Raw genomic sequence first — 20,535 nt, 5'->3', positions numbered from 1 at the left:
AAATGGTGTGATTAATGACATTTCTCTCTCAGTCGAGCGCTTATGAAACATCTCTTGCGAAACGGCTCCAATATTGCCCCCTCTAAATCTCAAATCACGCTAAAGTTAAGCAATGCGGCTGTCCGTTGATATTCTCATGGCAGTGATGGCAGTAATGAGAGGGTGATAGATGGATTTGAGTGTTGGAGATGGGCGACCGCTGCTGCATGACACAATGCAGCTGGAGGGCTCTCAGCGCATCCTACGTGACTGAATGCTTAGGCTTGTTCCAGCTTTTAGACTTTTCATTACTAATGTCTTTGTATATTTTATCTGTGCATGCTAGAAGATAATGTATATTACTTGGCTGTAATTGTGTACAAAATGACTGAAAATTAGCCACAGAAGTAAAAATATCTTTTACCAATTTACTTGTCATTCGTAAGTATTGAAGAACTATTATTAGGAGTAGTTCACCCAAAAGTAAAAAATGTGTAATCATTTACCCACACTCTTGTCATATTTAACTTGTATGACTTTCTTTCTTCTGCAAAACCCAAAAGAAGATATTTTGAAGAATCATAGTAACCAAAAGCCTACTGGTTTCTGTTGTATGGTCACAAACCCAAAGCAAGTCAATGAAGACCAACGATTTTGTTTACATTCTTCGAAGTATCTTCTTTTGTGTTCTGCAGAAGCAAGAAAGTCATACACGTTTGAAACGACAAGAGGATGAGTAAATGATTACTCATCCTCTATAGTTCACAAGTTTGAAAAGTTTATAGATTTCAATATCAAAGAGCAAATTCTACGTTAATTTGTATTCTGTTTGATTTATGTGTTTAGTCATACATATATATACATGTATAATTTTTTTTAGTTCTCTTATTAAACAAAGTGTGACTTCTGTAAAACTGTGATATTATAATTATTATAAGTTATTGTAATTATTAGCAGTTGGCTTAGTGTTATAATATCAATTAATCCATAATAGTCATTATAATTAGTTTAATATAAATACAGATGTTGAGGTTACATCAATATTTATGTGAGGTCATTTAAGTCTGTTGACGTTATAATAAGCTTATATAAAAACAATCAAAGTTTAGGGTATGCTTTTATTTATTATGGCTTTATGTTGGTAAATTTTTTTGCATTTGGTCAGTGGCAAGTGTTTATAAACGATGTTGGGGTTGTGATTACAGGTTCTTTATGTTCTTGATCCTGAGTGTGTGTCCAGTGTGGGCAGCTCTCCATCCCTCAGTCCCAGCAGCCCCCTCTCTCCCACCTCCTCAGAGGCCGACCTAGAGAAAGTGACCACGGTACGTGACAGTCCTTCTAAACGCAATCCAATTACTTCATTGGTTTAATATGCTTTCTGAACAATGGTTGTGGAAAAAACCTGCATATTGTTTATCATAATTTGGGTGATCTATTCCTTTAACTAACCATTAGTGCATAGTTCAATAAGGAATACTGATGCATTTGACTTCTCCAATATGATGCTTTGCTTCATAGACTGCAGTGCATTAGGGAACATTTTGAGAAATGTGAAAGACTTGAGGTTGTGAAATATTGCCATCAAGTATAAGCGAAGAAAGCGTGCTTTGTTTTCCATCAGCTGATCGGAGGAATGCCAGTGTTGCAGAATTCAACGATGTAGACAAGGTCGCTATTTGTTTTTTGTCATGATAAATGTAGTGATAGCTGGAATTCCTATTCTCTAGATAAATAACACAAGGTCATTAAATGTTAAATAATGCTATAGTTATAGTGATTTAATGCAAACATATCCCTTGTTACAGACGAGCAGATAAATGCATGACACAGATAGATTACTTGTGCAAATTTGCTTTTGAACAGGTTTTGAAATCACCTGGATGAAATAAATTCAGCCTGCGGTTGCTTGCTGTCAGATGTGACATTTACACACCCACAGTAATCAAATACCTGATCTAACTGTGTTGACTTGACCTCATTTATGGAGACACTTCATCTGAATCTGAAGAAAGGTCCCATCCCTATGATGGCGGGTCTGGGTGATATAGCTAAATCAAATGTTACATTTCTTATGCTTCAAAGTAGATTTTACATGTTTTAAATAGTATTTTTTGTATAACTATATTCACTAGAATATTTTTGGGCATCTCACTGTGTAAATGCTGTCAGTACCTTCTATTTTAACTAATCTGCAGAAATTAGCTTGAACCTATATAAAATGAGGCAGCCGTTGCTTTCAATGTCTCCTTGTCTCCATAGTGACTGCGGTGACTGTGCCAGATTCCTTTCTTAACGTCTGCAAACCAGCCTGTTTGTGCAGTCTGACGCGTTATACCTTTCGATTCTTTCATGTGTGTTGAGGCCGTTCGTTTGTGGGAGAAGGAAACTGTGGTCTTGCTAGCAGTCGATGTGGTGGTGATAAAATAAGGCCCTCAAAACAGAAAAATGTTGTGGTCTACGCCAAATTCTAGTGAGCTCCCTATCTAGACGGCATTATGGGTACAATGCAATTTTTTATATCATCACTATACCCTACTCCCTTCGAAGAGTAAACCTCTTGATGTGTAACTCTAGAGGGAAAACACAATTGTATCTCTTAATCGGTCCGTTTAAAATTTACTTGGCAAAATGAGCAATAAAAACAACGTCGACTCCAATTTATTTGGAACGTGGTTTAAAATGGTGTCGCCTTCGGAGGGCAATATCCCGTTGGTACGCGACTACGCACCACGTTTCTTCGAGCGCCTGATCACCAGTTAACTTCCGGTTTGTGGCTAATGATATCATATAACTATTTATATTTTAATTCATTTATGTTCATTTGTATTGTTAATGTAATATATAATAATTAAAGTATTTAAAAAAAGATTTGTTAAATTGTTGTATGGTCATTTTATTAAATAAACAATTTGTTGAATGGGTCCTGTAGTTTGCATTTAAACAAACCGTATGATTCATTAACATCCAGCGGTTGAGCTTGGTATCGCAGTCTAAGTTTAAACTATGGAGAGACAAGTTTAGCCTAGTAACAGTTCTTTTTTTGATTGTTTTCAGAAATAATCACAAACGTGTTCATGCGCAGTAACGTTTGTTTATGTTGTTAAGATGAAACTGTCTATAATTTCAATCTTCTACGTTTGTTTAAAGCTACCATCCACAATCCTTTTGATAATCTCTTGTTCTTAATCTCTTTCTAGAGTTATCCTGTCAATGATATCAATCTGACAACTGATATTTTATACATTTTAAAGTCTATTAATTGCATTGTATTTAATTTTGTTGTACATTATAAAAAGAACTTACGGATTCACAACTTTAAATATTTAAAATCAATGCAATATGATATCATTTGATATGAAAATAAAATATACTAGAAAATCTTATACTAAATAAGGAGCACTGTCCATAATGTCCGCCTATGTAGAGAGTTAGTATACTAAATTAGAAGGCATCTGCCTATGTAGAGAGTAAATCCATCTCACTCTGTTTTTAGACCTTTCTCATTTTTATGCGTTGGGTCGATTGACCCTATGATCCAAAGAGAGTTGTTTTTGTGCACGCTACACCCCGACTGCTTCATGAGACACAGCGATACATGAAGTAGTGTGAGTATCAGTCTGATCCCGTTTGAATGTGTAATGCAGAGGAAGCACTTCAGTGAAGCAAGCATCTCTTTCTCTTCCCCGACTGCAAATATCTTTTAATTATAGAGCCATTACAGCCCTGCAGTCTGGGATCGTATCAATTATTAAAGTGAATGTCTTGGCATGTTTGTGTCTAATGAAGAGCGATGGTGAACACAGTGTGCTGTTTGTTTGCTTTGGGAAGTAGATGTTTTCGGTTGAATCTTGTCTCAGCTGCTGCTGTAATGCATGTGATGGGAATGTTTCTCGAGTTTTGATATGGACACTAGGAAAACCTACTATGGTACTACCGATTTTTTGGTGTGTATAATTTGAGGTTACATGCAATATGAGAAAATGTATGTAGATGTCACTGAACAGTAGATATCCATTGAACATTTTTAGTAAGGGTTAGGGTACAGGAGAGATGTATAGCTAAGGTTGATTCTTAAAACAAGGCGAAAGGTTTAGAAAAACTGAGTAATGTGCTGACGTGTATTAGTCACAGTCATTACCCTCAGACGTCACACCCGTGGATCACCCTCAGACCATATATTGACCATCTGATGCCTCTTGCAAAAAGGGCAAGCAGTTTCTTGATCTGATGTTTGTTTGACCTTAAACAACCTCCGAGAATCAGGGTTAAAATGTTGCCACAAGTTTGGCTTCTGTAGGCTGAAAGTAAAATCGCTGGATTTTTTTTCGTCTTTTGGTATGTCTAAACTAGATATCCACCAGCAAAATCATTTATTCCACTCAATATCACTTTTAGATGATAGATTTGAAATTCTCTGCAACTGGCCTTTAAGCAACTGCTGTATAATTTAACTTTTTCCCTTAGTTATTATTGTAATTAATATGTATTATTACTAAATAAACTTTAACTTTTTCAGATAAAATCTAAATAGCGTATGCGACATGGTCCCTACCCATGGTTTTACTACAGTTAAAACAAAAACATGGTTACTATTGTAAGGGAAAATAATAGTTGTTTTAGGTGTCAGGCTCTTGCTTCCTCTCTAAAATAGCAGTTCTTGGCCAGAAGAAAATGCAAAATGGACAAAACTTTCTATTGTCAAAAGTTTGGCTGTGTGAGACTGCGTCTGAAATATGGACTTGAATTTAGTCACACACACGTGCTTCCCTTCCTTTGTTTCTCTGCCTGTCTTTCACTCCCTCTCATTTTCTCATGAAGCACACTAAATTTAGCACGCAGCAGGAAGGGAGAGTGAGATCAGAATGATTCGGGAGATAAGGCCACAAGCAGTGTGTGTGTGTGTGTGCGTGCGTGTTCGTGCATGTGCGTGTTTGAAAGCGAAGCTGTGTTAATTATCTGTGGCTGCTGGTATTGGCTGACACTAGGAAAGGTGACTTTCTCCAGAGTTACTGGTTTGACTTCCTATCCAGAAACTCTTTTGTGCTCCTTTGCTCGTGTTACTGACAGCATGAAGCACTTTATACAAACCGCTGCAGCTGCAGGACCTGCACCGAAGCTTGATTTTTTTCTTATTTCTCACTTGCTCCAATGAGCTGATAAAAAAACACTGTGTTGAACATCACAGGTATTTCTGCTTTAAGTGTATTTTTACGTTAAGCTCTGCCCCTTTGCAACCCATGTTTGGCCACCAGGTAGAGCTGCAGGTTGCTGCCTAATATTCCACGAAAACATCTGTACATACCCAAGTGCAGATGATCATACATTCATAGTGACGTATGGTTAAATCATCTTCCTGTTGTGTTACATCAGTGTATGTCTAATTATGAGATCATTTTCGTTGAGATGTTAAGTGCCCTCATGTCACTCCAAACCTTTATGACTTACTTTTGCAGAACACAAAAGGAGGTATTTCGAAGAATGTTGGTAACCGAACAATGGCTGTACCCATTCACATCTATTGTATGGACAAAAAAACAATGCAAGTCCATGGGTACCACTTCTGTTCGGTTACCAACATTCTTCAAAATATATTTTGTGTTCTGTGGAAGAAAGAAAGTCATACAGGTTTGAAAAGGCAACAGGGTGAATAAATGACGACAGAATATATTTTTGTGGGAACGATTGAAGTATGCAGAAGGGAGTTATCTTTTACTGTGTTGTGTTGAGTTGAACTGTGTGCGAATAGTCCAGCAGATCTAACCACACATGTATACAGCCCCGAGCCGGGGTCAGTGTTATCCTTCTTCACAGACTTAGCTTCTAAATCCCGCAACTGGTTTCCTCTAAGCATGAAATGGCTAAGATGCTCCTCACTGGGCTGTGTGAAATCAGCCCAGCGAAGGTAAGCTCCATGCGGCCTTGAGGAGACCCACACACATCATTTTTACCCCACTCTTCTAAAATCTACTTCTCCTGCAGTCCAGACATTTCTATCAATTTCAATCTCTGTGTTGTCCTGTGATCTTGTCAGCTCTTATGCCCAAATAGTTGAGTTCTAGACTAAAGTAACTGAGAAATTGATCTGTGATTTGGTGCGGTGATGTTGTTTATGAATTGACCGTGAATGCAAAAGAGCATACTTTAATAATGGACAAATTGAAAAAAAAATGATTTCAGCTCTGAAGACGGGCTTTGCAGGGACCAAATTTTCTCCATAACATTTTGTCAAAACAAAATTGTATTATAAATTTAAGTCATTTTTTTATTTCGTTACATACTGTAATACATATTAACAGTATATGTAAGATATCCTACTTTGCAAAGACCCCTGGGTTTCCAAAACCTCAGCCTCCATATTATCTAGTTAAAAGGCTCTATGGGTTAATTTGTTCTTTTAAGCTTGTACTTGCTTTTTAATCCCTTGAACACGACTTTCTTTCAAATTATTGTGGTTAATAGTGGCTTTGCTGATGAAACACGCTAAAAACAGCAAGCCGGCGTCAGAGTCTGTAAATACACAACGCTATTTGCACACATTGTAACAGTGACATTGTGTCTTCTGGCGCTGTGCTACACGAACGCCTCCTTCCTGAACTGACAGAGGACGAGGAGCCGTATTTGGAAGGGGTGGAGAGCGTTAACAGTGAATGGGGTTTCAAGAAGGCATGTTTTGACTCTCTAGTTTCCTTTTCTGGGATCTGATGGGCGGGCTGCTCTGTCACGGCACGGCAGCATCTGTAACATGGAGGCCAGGAAGCGGGAACAGCAACTATCGGGCTTGTCAGTGAAGATTTTGTGAGAGCAGCTTTGGGGGTTTGGTTAATGAACGTTAATTGTAATTGTCTCTAAATATTTTTTTGATTCATGTGTTGCTGTGACGATAACAGACCTCAATGCTCATGGAGTTAGAATAAAAAAACTCTTCAACCTGTGATTGGAGATTGCAATGGGATGGGAGAGATTGTATAGGCATTTGATTGATTCTAGATTGGTGATGGGCGTAGCCCATACTTTTAATGCCACGTCCACTCCTTAAAACCACACCCTCTGAAGGCACGGCATTGACACTATGTTTAAGTAATGGTTGCTACGACTTTATTTTTTAGATGCTGAGAATCTTTGTGTCTGAATGTGTATAAGTAGTGAGGTTTAAAGAGAAGCATTATAATTGTTGTGACAGCTTCCATGTCACAAACACTGTCACAGTCACATCAAGTGATGGAGAGGGCAGGGGAGAGTCTGTGGTATTTTTGCGGTCATTTGCCTCAACACTTTCACATCGCTGTTTGTTTCAGCTGACTAAGATGTGGATTGTATTGATTGTGTGTAGGGATTAATAAAGATTAATAGAAACTATTCATTCGGCGAATATGTTTACTTAATATATGTTGGTCTACTGCGTGTAATAATTATCTGTATATGTAAATACACTCACATGCATGTATATATTTAAGAAATATTTACATGAATATACATTTTGAAATCTATATTTATATAAATAAGTTATATACTGTGTATATATAAGGTATATTATGAATGAAAATATATATACATGCATGTGTGTGTGTTTATGTATACATATCATACACAGCACACCAACATATGTCATGTAAACAAAAACTTTCATTCTGCAAACGATAAGTCACAATTAATGTTGTGTGTCTGAGATTGTGTGTATATAGAGTTTGGTCAGAGTGAACGTGTGTGTCTTTTGTATAAAAAAGGCAAACGTGTGTGTGTGTGTCATTGAGCGAGAGAGAGAGTGAAAGTGTGTGCCTTTTTTTGTGTGTGTGAGTGTGTGTGTGTGTGTGTGTGTCCGTGCGTGCATGTGTTCGCACATGTGTGTTAAGATGTGTGAGTGATACTGTTTGGGTGTGTGTGTGTAAGGTTTGTATGAGTGCAGAAGTGTGTGTCTGTGTAAAGCAGACAGTTGTGGGCAGGAGGTCATGATAGCAGGAGACCCAGTGCGCCCACTCTCTGCTCCTGCTGTCTGAGTATTCACGCCTCCTCCAGAACTCTCTGCAGCCTTCACACACACAATCACAGCACTACTCACAATTCTGTGCTGTCAATGAGCAGTGGGGACTTACAGGGCAGAAACATCCCATATTTATTTACTATGGCTTTACTGCAACAACAACTCTGGTGCATATTGTATTTTAGCAGACTTAATTACCATGTTACATCTTTGTGTCAAGAATGCAGGTGAATGAATGGTTTTATCTTGTGATCTGTTCTGTCTCCCTCAGGACTCCAATGGTCCTCCTCGCTCCGATGTTCCCACCCCTCCGGTCCTCTCTACCCTGCGGCCCTCCCGTGTGATCTCCTCCACCTCAGAAGAAGAGGAGGCGCTGACGGAGAAGTTCCTCAAAATCAACTGCAAGTACATCACAGACGGCAAGGTAAGTCAGTATTCTCCTTTCGGTGAAGGCCTCTCTAAAGTTGCATTGTCATTACTTGTGGAAGAGCGCAGAGTCAATCTCAGGATGGTCATTTATGAGACTGCAGAGCCAGGGATTTACTTGTTTTGCTGATGTTGCAGGAATTGAGCAGCACAGATCGCGTGCCCTCAGTAGATTCCTTCTGCGTTACAATTATATTCTAGTGTCAAGTGCTGGTTTGCTCTCACACTGTCAAATCATTTGTATTCTCACTTTAACCTTTTGAGAAACAGGACCTGTAAGGTTTAAGGATGTTTATGAGCTATAACCAGGACTACTTTCAAAGCTGTGCAGAATTGAAGTGTATAGTTGAAATAAGACTTAAGTGATCACATATAGTATCACGTGTAAATAAGGACTTTAATCTTAAAAACTTGTTATATTTTTACAGGGTGTCGTAAGTGGTGTTTTGCTGGTGACGCCCAACAACATCATGTTTGACCCTCATCGGACGGATCCTTTGGTGCTGGAGAGAGGATGTGAGGAGTATGGGATCATGTGTCCGCTGGAAGAGGTTCAGTCCGCAGCCGTATACAGAGAAATCACAGACAGCAAGATCCGCGACTCAGTGCCGTAAGACAACAAGCTACTTCTGGTGCACTTGATGGACTCATCACTTAGCTTGTCTCTTTTGATTAGAAACAGAAGAGATTGTATAAAGGGTTTGTAATGGAGCAATGTGGAGATTTTAGTGGCATCTAGCGGTGAGGTAGCAGATTGCAACCAACGGCTCACTCCACCGCTCCCCCCTGCCTTTTGAAGCACTACGGCAGCTGACACAGGACAAACATGTTGCCATGTTGGCAGTTTGAATTTCATGTAAGGGGACCATCGGTGTATGTAGATAGAAAAAACTCATTCTATGGTAATAAAAACATAACACATTATGTAAGGTCTTTTTACACCGCTGAAGACATAGTTATGAATATTATATTGAATTTATTGTCAATAGATCCTCCAAAAAATTACGCACTGCACACAATTTTTTTTTATTTGAAATATATTAATAAAATAAAATATGCATTTTTATATTTTATATTTAAATACATTTCTTTATTTATACAATATTTATGAAAAAAGTATAATTATATAATAATAATTAATAGTTTTGTGCCACCTGACAAATCCTTTTGATAATGAAAGAAAAATTAAAATTACACGCACATCGTGTTATTAATTGGATTCATCCTCTTATCTCGTCTTTCTAAATTGAAGCTCTCTCATGTGACAAATCAGTGTTTTTCTGATAGACAGGCATCAGTAATCACGCTCCTGTACGATTTCTGTAGATATCCGGCATTCGGCATTATTATACAGGAAATGGATTTTTATTCCAAGGTTAATGAAGCGTAAATTTAGCCGCCTACGTCTGGATTGCTCACCCGTTTCAATTTATAATAAGAAGTTAATGATTTAAGCAGCCTTTCCACCCCCAGATATTTATATCCTCTGTTGGTCTGTGAATGATGGTGTGTTGCATTAGGCTCAGAGCGGTGTTGTGTATTTCAGCAGTCACACTAGGTTCACCGCAGGGTCTCGGATGCGGATCTGGCACGCAGATAGACTTTAACAGTACAGATGTACAGACAGAGGGACCTGCTTTTCATTTATGCACTTTTATATTCACTTGTACTCATGTTAATTGCATCGAATGGATTTGATTATCTCAAGTATCATTCAGACTTTATTGCGCTCTTGTCTTATAGGTTTATCTTTATACTGCAGAAGCTGTGCAAAAGCCACACTTGTAGAGATAGTTTTACTTATTTCTTTAGTTTTAAGGTTTAAATAAATATATTTTATTTTATTTATAGTAAGCAGTTGAGCACAACATTCTCATTTTTCTAATGCACTCACACATTTCCTGGGGAGGTTTTCATATCTCCATTTTTCCCATTTGAATCACATCACAAATACTACCGTGATTCATAAACACTCTACATTAGAGTAATGGGCATTTGGTTTAGCAGGAAAGAAATGTGCTGATACAATATTTATAAGTCACTTTGCATAAAGGTGTCTGTTCAATGCCTTAAAATGTAAATTACAGAAAACGAAAAAGCAAGATCAACACAGATTGACAATGCCAAGCTAAATTATTTTAAGTGTGATTTTTGTCAGAACTGAAGTCCACGAGTTAAATAAAATGGATGGAATATTGTGATATGAATTTCTTATAGAGGTTGTAAACAGCACAGAATCACATCAAACTTATCTTAAAGGTGTGGCCCTCATTCTCTCTCTATTCCAGGGATCTTGAGACCGTGCTCTACGGAATGTCCCACCGCCTGCGGGAGGGATACGACAGCGCCAGCACGGCCCCCCGCAGCACCGAAGGCTCCTTCTCGGAGGACGTCTTCACCGAATCCGAGCTCTCGCCCATCTGTGAGGAGCGACAGTCCACAGAGGAGCTCCACCAGGGGGACAAATCCTCGGGAGCCTCGTCCCAATCCGTGCAGACCATCGCAGGCGAACCTCAGACACCAGAGGACAGCCAACCCTCTGCCTGCCATACAGATGAGGAAGAAAAGCCAGATTCTTCAAGGGAGGAGAGAGAACCAGCCAGCGAAACTGCCCAGCCCAACACCTCCACCAGCTCCAGACATCCCAGTCAGGAGCAGCCAACCACACCAACCAGCAGGGACTACCAGCAGCCACCCCAATTCCAGAACGATGGAGTCACCCCTGCCTGTGGTTCTGAGAGCTCTGCCCCCGGAGCAGAAGAGGCCACAGGGTCGGAAAGTTGCCCAGACGGGGCTAAATCATCCAGAGATTCCGAGACAGACGTAGAGGAGCTGAGGAAGATGTGCATGAGTCACACTATGCAACAAGCCAAGGAACAACGAGACAGCGTCCAGCAGTCGCAAAGAGAGAACGTCCAGCAGTCCAAGAGCAGCCAGAGACAGAGCTCGGCTGAAGGTACGAGAAATTTTGGGGGCATATCCAAAAGACAAAAAACTGTCTAAAAAAGGATGTGTTAATTATTAACACAGTGTTGTATTTTGCTGTTTAACACGTTTAATAAATAACAGACAGACGATACAAGTTCATTTTATAGTAACACAATATGTTTGATCATCCAAAATGCTATTCATTTAGACTAAACTATATCGGATCTTGAAGTCATTGAAAAGTGCTGAGATGTTGTATACATCACAATCTTAAAGACAAGCGACCTAAAGTCAATTTAAGGATCATATGATGTGTGTAAAAAAGGTTTTGGGATTATGATGGTATAATAAGAGCCCTTTAAAGTTGCATCTCCTCCAAAAATAAGTTTTAAACGACAAGTCTGCCATAACTGTTGTGGTGTCAGGGAAAGCCCAGACCCAAAAAAGATTCACCCAAAAATGAATATTCATATCATTTAGACATCCTCTCGTTGTTCAAAAGGACTTTCTTCATTTGTGCACAAATACATTATAACTGCATTGCCGGAAATGTAAAATGTCTCGCTTTGTCTTCCCCAGAGGAAAGTAAATCATACGAACGACATGAGGGTGAGTAAATAATCACACATTTTCTATCCCTTAAACATTGAATGTCATTGACAGTGGCATTGAAGATAGTGGCTTGCTATCAAAGTCTCTTCTGGTGTTGGTATGAGGTGTGGCATGCTGGGAAGTGTGATAACCCTGTGTGGTTTGGCTTTGTTGATGGAACACTGGAGAATGCTGGGAAATGAAAAGTGGTTCACCTTAGGGAGCGAACAGCCACTTTAACACGGCTTTTACACCTTCCTTTGATCTCCTGACAGCAGACTGCGCCACCGGCCACTCTCTCATATAGAGATAAGCTAAACCCCATCAAACCGAATGTGCATGCTTGGAAACAACAGAACAAGAGGCGGTTTATGACAGCAGGAAAATAGTTTCGACACTTATGAAGAAATGAGTTTGAGATATTTCTAATGGTTGAAATTCATTCTTGGATGCAAGAAGCGCAAAATTTAAATGAGAAACTATTTTAACATCCTGCTTTGTTTATTTATTTATGATTGGCACATGAAATTCTAAGTCTAAGTGACATCGTTTTAATACTAAACATCCAACGCACACGCCTGGCCCTAGTATAAATTTATTTAAATAAGTTTTTTTTTTTAATGTAATAATTGACATTTATATTCAACGTAGTAACCTAATCTAATTCACGCTTGTAAAAGCGACGAAGTCTCACATTTTAACCGGACCGGTAACACAAACTTGTGCCGTACTTTCGCGCAGAAATCCATGTCCGCGCACCTCTGTGTTTCCTTGCACCAGCACCACGCAGCTGCGCAAGCAGGCAGACAAAGGTAAATGACACACAGCCACATTAGTTTATTATATCAATGATCATTCATCGATCATTAATAGCCCCTGTACATGGACATCAGAATTTGTCTGTGCGAAGCAGGGAGATGGAAGCAGAAAGGAGATGTTGAGTTTTAGGGAGGTAAAACTTGATAAACAAACTACTGTACATCCCCAGCCAGTCAAGTCTCAGACATTAAAGAAAAATGAGTCATGAAAACCTTTGTCAAGTCTGTAAAATTGCATTATTGCTTAGAAAAACATTTGTGTTCTGTACATTCAGAAATGAAATTAATATTTAATGTACTATCTCCAGTTTATGACATCACATAAAAAGTTTGCAGTACCTATGGCTGAGATAACTATGAAGACAGTACAGTTTAATGCAGTACATTTGTTTAAAAAAGTAACCATATTTGTTTGGCCTTGGCTTTTAAACAAGAAAATATTGTTTTTTTTTAGATAAAATATGTTCTTTGTATAAAACGAGAAAATATTGTAATTGTAAATTCCTGAAAAAAATGTATTAATCATTGCTATCATTGTGTAATGAATGCAGATGTGCAAGAAGAAAATTATGTCTCCTTTCATTATTTCCATACAGTGCATGCAAACATGTTAATAAAGTTTATGTTAAGTATGTTGAAGATACTTCAATATTTTTAAATACATAAATGTTTACCATCCCCAGTATTGTTGCACTGTAGGAATAATGGTTTAATCAATGGGAGTTTGTAGTGCATTGTGAGGCACACTTCTTGCACACAGCAGGTTTTGTGATAGTAAATAATAATGGTGCCTTTTCTCTAGTAGACTTTTAGGTCTAGCAACACCCCTGCTGGCTAGACAAAATAATAATGGCTAGACTACTTTTAACTTGTTAGCTAATGTTTGACCGGCAGCATTGTTTTTATTTGTCCTCGAATTTCATTGATACAATACTAATGTTATTGTGAATCCTTTTGCCCACTATAACCATGTCGTGAAAATCTTGTTTTGTGATGACTCTTTTGATATACCCTGATATTTAGATGATGTTTTAAAATGACGTCAGAGATGTTTATTCAGGGTTCTTTCACAAGTTCAGGACATGACCTTGTTTGTTCACTATTTGCCATTGTTCTCCATAGTCTTATAATGGAACTAGATGCAATAATGTTCAATTTGATTTTTTCATTATTATTTTTCCTCCATGTATTTCAGATGGATAGTGTGCTGAGCTCTCAGTATACACAGAGCACATGAGTCATCAGCTGACGCTTACAGCTGATTTGGCTTTTATAAAGGACTCAGAAGTAAATTAAAGGCGACATGTCGTGCAAAATTTAATCTTGGTCTTTTGAAACACTTTTCTTTGATTTTTTGGGATTATTCATTCATTTTACTGTGAAAATGTGCTGTGCATTTTTGAACATACACTCCAGTCCAAAATGATCTTTTATTCCATGCAAACAAAATTAGGCAATTTATTGACTTTTGAATACATTAATGTGATCGTGATTTACAATTACAGAAATACTTTTATGAAATAACTCTTTTAAAGACCTCCAATAGATATTTTTCAGCCTGTGTGTGCGTGAACTTTTACGTCTGTCCCACCTGAACCACCAGACCCATCGTGACAAATCACAAGGGGTTATTATCACAGCTCAGGACCGACTTCTAAAGTAATCTGAATTACACACCAAATTAGGCCATTGAAAATGAATGAGCTCCCACAGTGTGCGGCAGTCTAAGTAGATTAATGTTACATTGGCTCTGTAAATGGCTTTGGCTCCTGCAGCCCGGGTGTAAGGTGTTTCTTTCGGAGCCTCCCGCAGCGTTGACCTTCTCATCAGTTAATAAACAAAAGATGCATTGCAAATGGCCTTGGATCCTAGCTCTCTGCGGCTTTTGTTCATCAGAAGCATTGAGTTTTTACATCAGCGACTATTGACTTATCGCACGCAGTTTTATTTCAACAAGCCGATTTGTTTCGAGTACTTCAATCTCATTATGAGATGATTGATGCATTATTGTTTGATATGTCGTCATATGAAGCCTGAGCTCGGACTTGCTCGGACTGCAAGTCTGCAGGCAAAAATCTATATTATCTAAAATTTGATAATCTACGTTAACTTTACAGCTCCATACTTTTCATTTGTTTTAAAAATTGTCATTTGGTTTCTAATTTGGTTTCTTCTAAGCAATTTAAGAAGGAAAATCTGAGACTAAATTGATCCTCCATTGGGCATGATAGAAGTTATTTCTATGATTCTCTGGCTATTTCAGGTCCGATGGCGTCCAAGGAAAGGCAGAAGTCTCACAAGTTTTTGTGTCTGCGAGTTGGAAAGGCCATGAAGAAGACGTTCGTGTCCAACGCCAGTGCATCGATGCAGCAGTATGCACAGCGTGACCGCAAGCATGAATATTGGTTTGCTGTTCCACAGGAGAGGTGAGTTGAGCAGATATTTCGGACTCAATCTTCAGTCCCACGCTTTTAACGTCCAGTATCAGCGTAAAGTCTGATCCAGCTTTTTCTGGCCAAGAACCGCCTACTTATACAGAGCGAGATGGTCCGGTCTAAAATCAGCTGTGACCCTGAGAGTAAAACTGAACATTTGGTTGTTTATTTGCTGCTAAATAAAATATTCTGAATCACTGATGCATTTTGATACGAGCTATTCTTGATATGTGGTAGCAGCCAATCAGGTTGCAGCCGCAACTGATGCTTAGATTTAAAGCTGTTAAAGTACATGTATGCAATTGTTCAGATTATATTCTAAATTACATTGAATTGCAAAAGAAGTCAATCGCAACTTCCGTCATGGTGACTTCATGGTGACTTAAAAAACTTAAGAAAGAAATGTAAGCTATTTTACGACCATTAAAGTCGGCATGAAATGGAAGTAACAGTCGTATTCTTTTCCAAATTGCGACTATATCTGAATATCTTCTGAACTGAGAGAAAATGTTAGGCGGGACTTTATTTCCCACAGTTTGCAGTCAATCGTGAAGGAATATTCCCTACCGGACTCTCCATCGGCACCCTCTCACATTCCTCGAGACAGGAAGTGATGACAATTCGTTTAGATGGGGAAGGAGGTCAAAATTTTTGATTAAAGATTATGATAGTGCGTTCATTTTAAAACAATTACAAAAAACACTACAATATTCAATAAAAATATGATTTTCAATTTTGATTTCATGCCATCTTTAAGGTTTTTATCAGTTTTTCGTTATTGTAATGAAAATAATATCAGTTCTGACTAATGTAAATATACAGTATATATATAAATTAGTTATCTACTTAATCACAGTTCCCTTTCTGTCGGTCTCTCGACGTTGTGTCGAGAACGACAGATGGGGTTCGCCCTTGAGAACCAATCAACTCTGACTACTATAGAAAAGGCCAATGAAATTTGGCGAATGCAATTTGCATGCCGGGCTCCGCCCCCGGAAATCCGGTATAAAAGGAGGCCGGCGTGCAGCATTCACTTACCTTTTGTTCTTCAGAGCCATCGCTCATGAGTACAACTCAGGATTCAATCCTCTACAACTACACGCTGGTGATACGACGTGTTACAGCGGATCGTCCCTTCCTGCAGCGACCTTCCCCTGGGCGTCTCGGCGGTTCCGGAGGTGTTAGAGATTTTTTCTAAAAGTCCTTTTCAGGACTGACTGAGCATTCTCCAGCGCGGCATGTCCCGCTGTTCTCTTGGGTGCGGCACCCTCATCGAGGAGGGGGATGGACACGATCGCTGCATTAGGTGTCTGGGCGTCCAGCACACTGAAGCAGCGTTCGTTGACACATCTGCCTGCACTGCGGGCAGATTGTCATTCAGAAGTTGCGGTCACGGGTGGCTGTCTTCCTATGGGAACCAGCCACCATTTCGTCTGCTACCCGGGCTGTGACATCTGTGGCTACGGCCCCGATGACCACCCACGTTAGCAGCGTTAGTGATACGGGGAACTCTGCGAACGTAAACCCGCCAGCCAAGTGCTCACGGGCCGATCGCACCCCGATTCGCTCTTCTGAACGTTCCCCAACCGGCGGTGGCATACCGTCCGGATCCTCACGCACACACTCGGAAACGATGTGTGACGTAGATGAGATGTCGCTCGCAGCATCGGAGGGAGACTGGCATCCGACTCTGCCGAATCCAAACTCCACCCCCAGCGGTCGAGTTCAGGAGGAAGCAGAAGTGATGTCATCCGTGCTAACCCGGGGATACGTGGTTCCCGAGGTCGGTGCGCGGTGCAAACCGCGCCCACCCCGGGTGCCATGTTTTTCCCGGAGGTGCATGAGGAGCTGTGTAAAACTTGGAACGCTCCTCTCACGGACCGTTCCAGTGAAACCAGCTCCGGCTCCCTTACTTCCCTCGATGGTGAGGCAGCCAAGGACTGCGTCGAGATCCCCCGGGTGGAACGTCCGCCTGCGGTGCACCTGTGCCGCGGACGGCTACCACCTGGGGGGGGATCGACCACTCCTACCGTCCAAAGCACGTAAGACTTCGGCATCACTGGTGTCGAAAGCTTGCGATGTTGCGGGCCAGGCTGCCTCCTCTCTCTATGCCTTGGCCATCCTGCAGGTCCGCCAGGCCAGGGCGTTGAGAGGGCTCCACGAGGGTAAGGCCGACCCGGGTATAATGCAGGATCTCCGTGCCACCGCTGACAGCGCTCTACGGGCGACTAAGGCGGCGGCACGGGCCCTGGGTCGGACGATGTCCACGGTAGTGGTCCAGGAGAGACACCCCCGGCTATACCTTGTGCAGAAGAGTGACAGCAAGGAAGTCCGCTTTCTTGATGCACTCATCTCGCAGGGTGGGTTGTTGGTAACACCGTCGAGGACTGCGCTCAGCAGTTTTTTGACGGCGAAGCAGACAGTGGCAATTAACCACATTTTTTTCACGCCGCGACTCGGCCGCCTACAGGCCTCCGAGATCTCACGTGACGTCTGCTTCCCTGCAACCCAGGACCCTTTCGACATCGGCTCCGGTTCCTGTGCCCCCACAGGCGGCACCCCGGAAGCAGAGGTCGAGGGGGAAACCTCCACCCCGTCAGCAACCTCCTCGCGAGAAGGGACACTGACGGGAAGACCCCAGGGAGAACAACATCGGGCCCGAACCTTCACAGCCACGGCTCTGATCGGTCGGTACGGGACGACTCCTGCCTCGTCACCAAAGCCGGGCCCTTGTTAGGGCTTGGCGCCCACTTACTCACTGAGTTTTCTGTTCTCCCCGGGTTTACTTGCAGCCGATCGCACACTCCACTGGACTGTGCTCGGCGAACCGACCTCACACCCTGGCGAGGCGTGAGGTCGTACACATATACGACAGCCGTCACCACTCTCAAACCGACAGTGCGTGCCGTTGTCCCGCCAGGCAGGTAAGCAGGCGGAGCAAAAACCTTCCCTCCGGGGACTCCCCGCGACATGGTTAGCTCCGCCAGCCGACGAACCACCCCCCGTGGGAATGATGAAGCAGACCGTCCCCTTGGTCACCCTGTCACAGTCCCTGGGAGCTCGAGAGCTGCCCACACTGTCTCGCTGGCTAATGAGGGCGGTCCGTCTTGGTTACTCGATCCAGTTCGCCAGAGACTCACCCAAGTTTCGGGGCATCATCTCTCCCTCTGTCAGAGGCAGGGACGCCTCCGTACTTCGGGTAGAGGTCCCCACCCTTCTGGCAAAACAGGCATCGAGTTCGTCCCTCAAAACCAAGATGTTCAGTGGGTCACCACCCGCACTTCATCGTTCCCAAGAAAGACGGCGGGTTGCCCCCAAAGGCTGCGTACCCTGAACAGAGCACCTTCACAAGCTGCCATTCAGGGTGCTCACACAGAGGCGCGTCCTGACATCTATGAGGTGTCAGGATTGGTTCGTGGCAATCGACCTGAAGGACGCTTACTTTCATGTCTCGATCCTCCTCGACACCGGCCGTTCCCACGGTTCGCGTGCGAGAGGCGGGCATATCAGTACAGAGTCCTCCCTTTCGGTCTGTCCCTGACCGCCCTTTCTCCCTGAGAGGAGGAAGGCGAGCGGGTACTAAACTATCTCAGCGACTGGCCTATCTTGGCACACTCGCGAGATCTGTTATGTACACAAAGGGACCTGGTGCTCCGGCACCTAGGTCGATTGGGACTCCAGGTCAACCAAGAGAGGGGCAAGCTCTCCCCAGTGCAGAGCATCCTCTTTCTCGGTATGGAACTCAGCTCTGTCACCATGTCGGCACACCTGTCCGCAGTTGTGCCCAACCAGTGTTGAACTGTCTGAAATGAACATTTTTAGGCAGACAGCGGTCCCCCTGAAACAATTCAGAGGCTCCTGGGACACATGGCGTCCTCGCGGGCTAATACCCCTCGAGTTGATGCACATGACACCGCTCCAACACTGGTTTCAGAGTCGAGTTCCGAGGAGAGCGTGGCACACCGGCAGCAGGCGCATGGTGATGCCGCCCTGCTGCCGACGCACCATAACCCCTAGTCTTTATGACTTTTTCGACGGACTCAGGTCCCTCTGAGCAGGTTATGAGGCAGGTCGTGGTGACGACTGAAGTCTCCCTGCAGGGGTGCGGTGTAGTGTGCAACGGGCACGCAGGTGGGGTGTTGGACGAACCCCCGCCTGCGCTGGCATATCAATTGCCAAGAGTTGTGGGCTATGCTACTTGCACTGAGCAGGCTACGGCCTCTCGTGCGAGACATGCACGTGCTGTTCCGAGGACAGCACTATAGCTGTAGCGAATACAGATCGTCAGGGTGGCGTTCGCACACAGCAGCTAAACACAACTTGCTCGACGCCTCCTCCGGTGGAGTCAACAGGTGACTCGTTCCCTGCAGGCCACACACCCCGGGCAAACTGAACTAGACAGCCGACGTGCTTTCTCGCCAGTTTATGCCTCGTGGAGAGTGGCGACTCCACCCCCGTGCAGTCCAGCTCATTTGGAGGCTGTTCGGGTAGGCCCAGGTAAAACCTGTTCACCTCCCGTAACACCACCATTTGCCCGCTTGATAGTCCCTGCCCTCGGCACGGATATCCTTGCGCACAGCTGGCCGCGGGATGGGCGGAAGCACACCTTCCCCCCCCCAGGAGCCTTCTTGTACAGACTCTGTGCAAGGTCAGGGAGCAGGAGCACCAAGTGTTATTGGTTACACCACACCGGTCTAACCGCACTTGGCCTCAGAGCCGATGCTCTGGACAGCGACTCCCCCTGAACCATTCCCCTGACAGAGGACCTGCTCTCTCAGGGGAAGGACACGTTCTGGCATCCCAGATCAGACCTCTGGAACACCCATGTCTGGTCTCTAGACGGGACGAGAAGATCCTAAGATGGCTACTCCCCCTATACGGCTGAGACCATCACCCAGGCTAGGGCCCCATCTACTAGGCGGTTACACGCCTCTAGACGGTGCCTCTTCTCGTCCTGGTGTCTTTCTCAACGAGAAAGACCCACTGAGGTGCTTGATCAGGATTGTGTTCCCCTCCTCACGAGACTGGAGACTAACATCTCCCTTCCACACTGAAAGTGTATGTAGTCGCTATTGCCACTCATCACGACTCAGTCGGTGGAAAGTTTCTAGGGCAACACAACCTGGTCACCAGGTTCCTAAGCAGCGAGAGGGCGGAATCCGCCTCATCTCCGCTCCATACCCTCTTGGGACCCTAAGTGGTCCTGGGGAGCCTCAGGGCCCCCCAAAGAGCCCCTCGGAGGTTCCGATCTTCCTCATAGAGTAAGACGGCCCTCCTGACGGCGCTCACTTCTTTCAAGAGGGTAGGGGACCACCGAGCATCCTCCGTGTCCCTGGATTGCCTTAAACTCGGCCCTGGAAACTCTCACGTTATCTTGAGA

General features: G+C 42.8%; 1 protein-coding gene across 8 annotated transcripts in view; it reads left to right on the top strand.

The window, feature by feature from the left end:
* oxr1a (oxidation resistance 1a) overlaps positions 1–20,535 on the top strand; it is a 124,847-nt gene that overhangs the window by 89,366 nt on the left and 14,946 nt on the right. For 5 of the 8 annotated variants that reach the window (XM_056761802.1, XM_056761799.1, XM_056761797.1 and 2 more), the window contains 6 exons: positions 1,185–1,301; positions 8,229–8,381; positions 8,812–8,993; positions 10,672–11,339; positions 11,891–11,920; positions 14,984–15,146. In XM_056761802.1, coding sequence (XP_056617780.1) covers positions 1,185–1,301; positions 8,229–8,381; positions 8,812–8,993; positions 10,672–11,339; positions 11,891–11,920; positions 14,984–15,146 — 1,313 coding nt within the window. The remainder of the gene's footprint in view (positions 1–1,184; positions 1,302–8,228; positions 8,382–8,811; positions 8,994–10,671; positions 11,340–11,890; positions 11,921–14,983; positions 15,147–20,535) is intronic. The other 3 variants (XM_056761801.1, XM_056761798.1, XM_056761804.1) reach the window with 1 other exon arrangement.

This window comes from Triplophysa dalaica, chromosome 12, assembly GCF_015846415.1.
Source record: "Triplophysa dalaica isolate WHDGS20190420 chromosome 12, ASM1584641v1, whole genome shotgun sequence".
Lineage (NCBI taxonomy): Eukaryota > Metazoa > Chordata > Actinopteri > Cypriniformes > Nemacheilidae > Triplophysa > Triplophysa dalaica.
This window is presented reverse-complemented; position numbering and strand designations above follow the sequence as displayed.